Source organism: Hipposideros armiger, unplaced genomic scaffold, assembly GCF_001890085.2.
Source record: "Hipposideros armiger isolate ML-2016 unplaced genomic scaffold, ASM189008v1 scaffold_729, whole genome shotgun sequence".
In the NCBI taxonomy this organism is placed as follows: domain Eukaryota; kingdom Metazoa; phylum Chordata; class Mammalia; order Chiroptera; family Hipposideridae; genus Hipposideros; species Hipposideros armiger.
Genome location: NW_017732079.1, coordinates 274,997 through 279,411, shown reverse-complemented (window position 1 = coordinate 279,411; position 4,415 = coordinate 274,997). Strand labels below are relative to the sequence as shown.

The 4,415-nt window shown below is 42.2% G+C and overlaps 1 protein-coding gene across 1 annotated transcript in view; it reads right to left on the bottom strand.

Annotated features, from left to right (window-relative positions):
* The window catches only part of NUP210L (nucleoporin 210 like), an 85,010-nt gene that overhangs the window by 46,227 nt on the left and 34,368 nt on the right, over positions 1 to 4,415 (bottom strand). Inside the window, exons 16-19 of the mRNA XM_019627298.1 lie at positions 4,193 to 4,385; positions 1,703 to 1,791; positions 1,384 to 1,488; positions 988 to 1,089 (exon numbers count right to left, since the gene is read on the bottom strand). Coding sequence (XP_019482843.1) covers positions 988 to 1,089; positions 1,384 to 1,488; positions 1,703 to 1,791; positions 4,193 to 4,385 — 489 coding nt within the window. The remainder of the gene's footprint in view (positions 1 to 987; positions 1,090 to 1,383; positions 1,489 to 1,702; positions 1,792 to 4,192; positions 4,386 to 4,415) is intronic.

The window sequence follows — 4,415 nt, the reverse complement described above, 5'->3', positions numbered from 1 at the left end:
GGGGAATTGGGGGGTAGGAACAGCACTGGGGAATCGGGAAAGGGGAACAGACAAGTTGCTGTCCTTTTGTTCTTCAGTCTAGTTGTGGAAGACGTCGCTTCACTGGCCCATGTTGGTATTATCATTGCGCTCTTCCCAGGTGAGGCAGATTGCTCACCGGCCACTGGATGGCCGCTCATGGTGGCTCTTGGCAGCTAACGCTGGCTGCCGGCTGCTCATGCCGGCTGCCAGCCACTCACAGTAACCCACGGCAGCCCACTGCAGCCCCGCTGTAGCCTACGTTGTTGCTGGCGACTCACAGTAGCCCAGCTCCAGGTCAAGCTGTTCTTCACCATCTTAGCTGTAAAGGGCACAGCGTCACTGGCTCTCATGTAAGATCGGAACCAGGGCCCTGCTGCTCAGAGCTGGCATCCCAAGCCAACTCCTAACCAACATGCCACTCGGCGGGCCCAAAATGAACCTTCTTTTAATGGAAATCTTATAATTAGATGTCTCTTATACTGTCTCAGCTCAACCAGAATAAAAAATTGCCCAGTATTGATTGGGGCGGTTGGTTAGCTACTTGGTTAGAGCACAGGCTCATAACACCAAGGTTGTCGGTTTGATCCCCACATAGGCCGCTGAGATGCAACCTCCACAACTATTGGGTTGTCGGAAAAGTCAAAATGTACTTTTTCTGTTTTTCATTGCAAAAATGAGTCATGACTTTTCCGACAACCCAACAGACTGAAACAACTACTTGACTTGGAGCTGATGGGTCCTGTAAAAATATACTGTTCCCCAATTAAAAAAAAAAAAAGCCCAGTATTGCAGCTAGCTACAAACAAACAAACAACACTCATTTTTGGTTGAAGAATCTATATAGGTTAAAAAAAGAAAAAGAAACAAATGTTACTTTTGTAACTAGTTTGAGACACCCAATAGAATTTTTCCAACCATTTTCTTAAAATGGCTTTGGCCAGTCTGGGAAATGTCTCTAGAACTCACCTGGACAGAGCTTTCTGCTTCCATGTAAGTGATGGTGACAACATCCTGCTCACTGCTGTTGACTGAAAAATAACCAGATCCTTCCACAAGGCTAAATATTTCCTGTGGAAAAATCAGACACACAATATTCCATTCCCTTTGGTTTATAAATAATTCAAAGAAAAGAACTATCTAACTAAGAAAGAGTATGGGATTAAAAGATTCAAGTCAACGGACCACAGACAAAATATGATTAAAGTGTAAACTGCTGAGGATATTAATTACTGTAAGTGCATATGTGTATCCATGATTTTCAACACATATGTAAGCTGTTTAATTGTTATGCTGTGAATTTTAATAGCCTAGTACTGTCCCGTCCGATATGATTCCATTTAAGCAGCCCCGTTCAGCTCCCACCTTCACATCAGGATGGTTGTAGATAGTGGCATTCTCAGGCATCACGGTCACGTCCTCCACCAGGAGCAGCTCCACGGATGCAGATCTGGGCAGGCTGGAGCGTTCCTAGAAAGGCAGTAAGAAGCACAAAGGTGAATATACACTTTCAGTTCCTCAGCTCAGTGAGAGAAGATTCCAGAACTCTTTCAAGTGCCGAAGACAACAGAATCATCGAGGAGCTCAGTGCCCAGAGTTACATCAGTTGCATACGCCTTTTAAAGAACAGCCTGAAATTTCAGTTATTTCGCTTGCTGTTTCTTATATCACAATCTCCACTTACCTCTGGACTCTTCTGCTCTGGATAGCCCACAAAACTGACTCCGATGTGTACCGTTCCTTTTATCTGATGTGCTCTGAGGAGCTGATGACCTGAAGACGTGCAGAGAAATACCCTGTGAGTACAATGACACGCGGAGCATGGAAGCATCTCTAAAAAGCCAAATGCTGCCTTAGCTTTTTTCAAATGGTGTTTTATCACAGGGACAGAAAAATACTGAGTGGGAAAATACACAAGAATCAGCAAGCTGGGTGTTTGTGCTGACTCTGCCACTATATTCCTACGTGACCCTGGGCCATCACTCTATTTCTTAGTTCTTTTATTAAATGAGGGATGGGGCTGGCAAAATCTACAATTCTTCTAGCTCTAAGGGTCTGTGAGTCCAAAGATAGGCTGACAAGGATGTATAGCGAAATTTTTGTTTGTTTTAAAAATGAGAGTGAGAAACACAGAGATAGTCCTTTGGGGACTTTCAGTCTCCTAAACTATTGGGTTGTCAAAAAAGTCATGATGCATTTTTGCAATGAAAAACAGAAAAAAATACGTCATGACTTTTCTGACAACCCAATGTTTTGTGTATGTAAATGTCATGTCAGTCCCTGACTCAAAAATTTAAAATGGCTAACTATCCCTTATTAGAACAATCCAAACTCCTTAAACTACTTTTGAAGCTTTCCATAATCTGATCCCGCTTTTACTCATTAATTTTTTTCCTTTCTTTTTAAAAATTTCACTAACATGCATCTGCCACTTTATGCAGGTACGTTCTGATTTTATCTTCAACATATGATGAAGTATGTTAAGCTGCAGCATGTGAATTTTATCCTGAAAGACCATTGTCCCTGAAGACAATATGGTGACAGCATAGTCAGTGGTGTAGGTTGTAGGCTTTGATGTCAGACAGTCTGCTGCTTCATCTATTAACTGTAATAATCTCAGGGCCTAAAACTGTGCCTAGAATTCAGTAAGAACACAAGAAGCGTTGAGGAATGAGTAAACTTACAAAATCAGGATAATAGTGCTGGTCTCTCATGGTTGTTATGAGGATTGCATGAGAAAATGTATATAAAGTATTTAGTGCAGTACCTGGCATTTTGTAAGAGCTCTCTAAATAGTAGCCAAAAATAATACTTTTAAGAGAGAGATTCAGATTTGTATTTTAGAAAGATGAGTCTGGACGGTAGTGTGGAGGGTGGCTTAGAGAGAAGCAGAGACACAACAAGATCAGTTAGGAGGCTACTGCGGTGGGGCAGGATAGAGGTGATGAGGTCATCAGTGATCAGTGATCAGGACATCGGGATGGAGTCAGAGAGGGAGGGATGAATCCAGTAGGTACTTAGAAGATAACACTGATGGGATCTGGTAATTGATTGTTAGAAGGTATAGGGAGTGTCTTTCTTCTCTACCACTTTTACACTAAACTGTACATACATTGGTATTATACTGTTACAGCATTATCTCCATATTAGCATTGCGTTGCCACGTTCTCTAGCTAAGCTCTTGTTCTTTCTCAGTGTTAAGCTCCCTGTGCGTAAGGGGAAGGCTAAATCTTATCTCCTTCTCTGGGGTTTCTTATTCCGTTGAATGGTTACACCACCCATTCAAATGCTCATGCCATAAACTTAAGTCGCCCTCTGTACCACTGTCGTCTTTGCTTTGGGGATTGATTTGTGATAGGTTGTTAACTTAAGTGCACACACTGAATCATGCCTGCTGGGATCCGTGTCCTGAGTGGTCCTCATCCCCGCTGACCCTGGCTTTGGCCAGGCGACTTGCTTTGGTGAGTGGGACATTAGCCATTGTGACACAAGCAGAGGCCTGATGAGTGATTATGTACGAGGTCTTGCTGCCCTCTTAAACCTCGCTGAGGACTCTTGCCTCTTCTCTCAGTCAGCCTCACTCTCCTTATTCAGCTCATTCTCTCTGTTTCCTCCTTCCAACATCCCTTCAGGCCTCAGCACATATGTTACCTTTGTTCTAAACTAGGTTCTCCTGTTGTAAGCTCTTAAAGCACCCCAAAACACCTAATACAATTTGTTTGCCCTTCAAAACACCTAACACAATTGGAGTGTTTAAAGTCTAGCTTCCCCAATCAGACTGTAAGCCAATAAGGGCAGAGGCTGTGGTCACATTATTTATATCTTCTTCATTTACCATTATATCTCCAAGTGCCTAGCAGAGGGTCTTACTGTAGTAGCCACTCAATAAATATTGGCTGACAAATGAATAATATTCCCATAATCTTAGGCAAATAATGGGCAATCAATAGATTTAAAAACCAATTCACTTTTATGTCCTGTGAGAAATGTTGGACCCTAGACCCTAGCTTTGCAAACAAGGAAATCTACCTTTACGTTTTCTAAAAAAATACAAAGATCAAAGATGAAAGGTGGGAGAAGATAAAATCTAAAATAAACCGTCACCCATAAGGAAATACTTAGTGCATAATCATGTGGCAGGTATATGAAAGGATCTGTTGAGTTTTCACAGTACCGTGTAACCGCGTCTGCCCACTGCCATCATCCTTTGCCACCATCTCCACTGAATTATAATTATCGAAATGAGCTAGTGTTTCATTTGACGATTTCCATTCTAGCATTAGTGTACTGAAATTATCGAACTTCCTCCTGTGTTCATCAAACACTGCCAGTTCCAGGACTGTGTCCCTTAGGCTTGATACAGGGATCTGCATTAAAATAAAAAGACAAGACAGGAA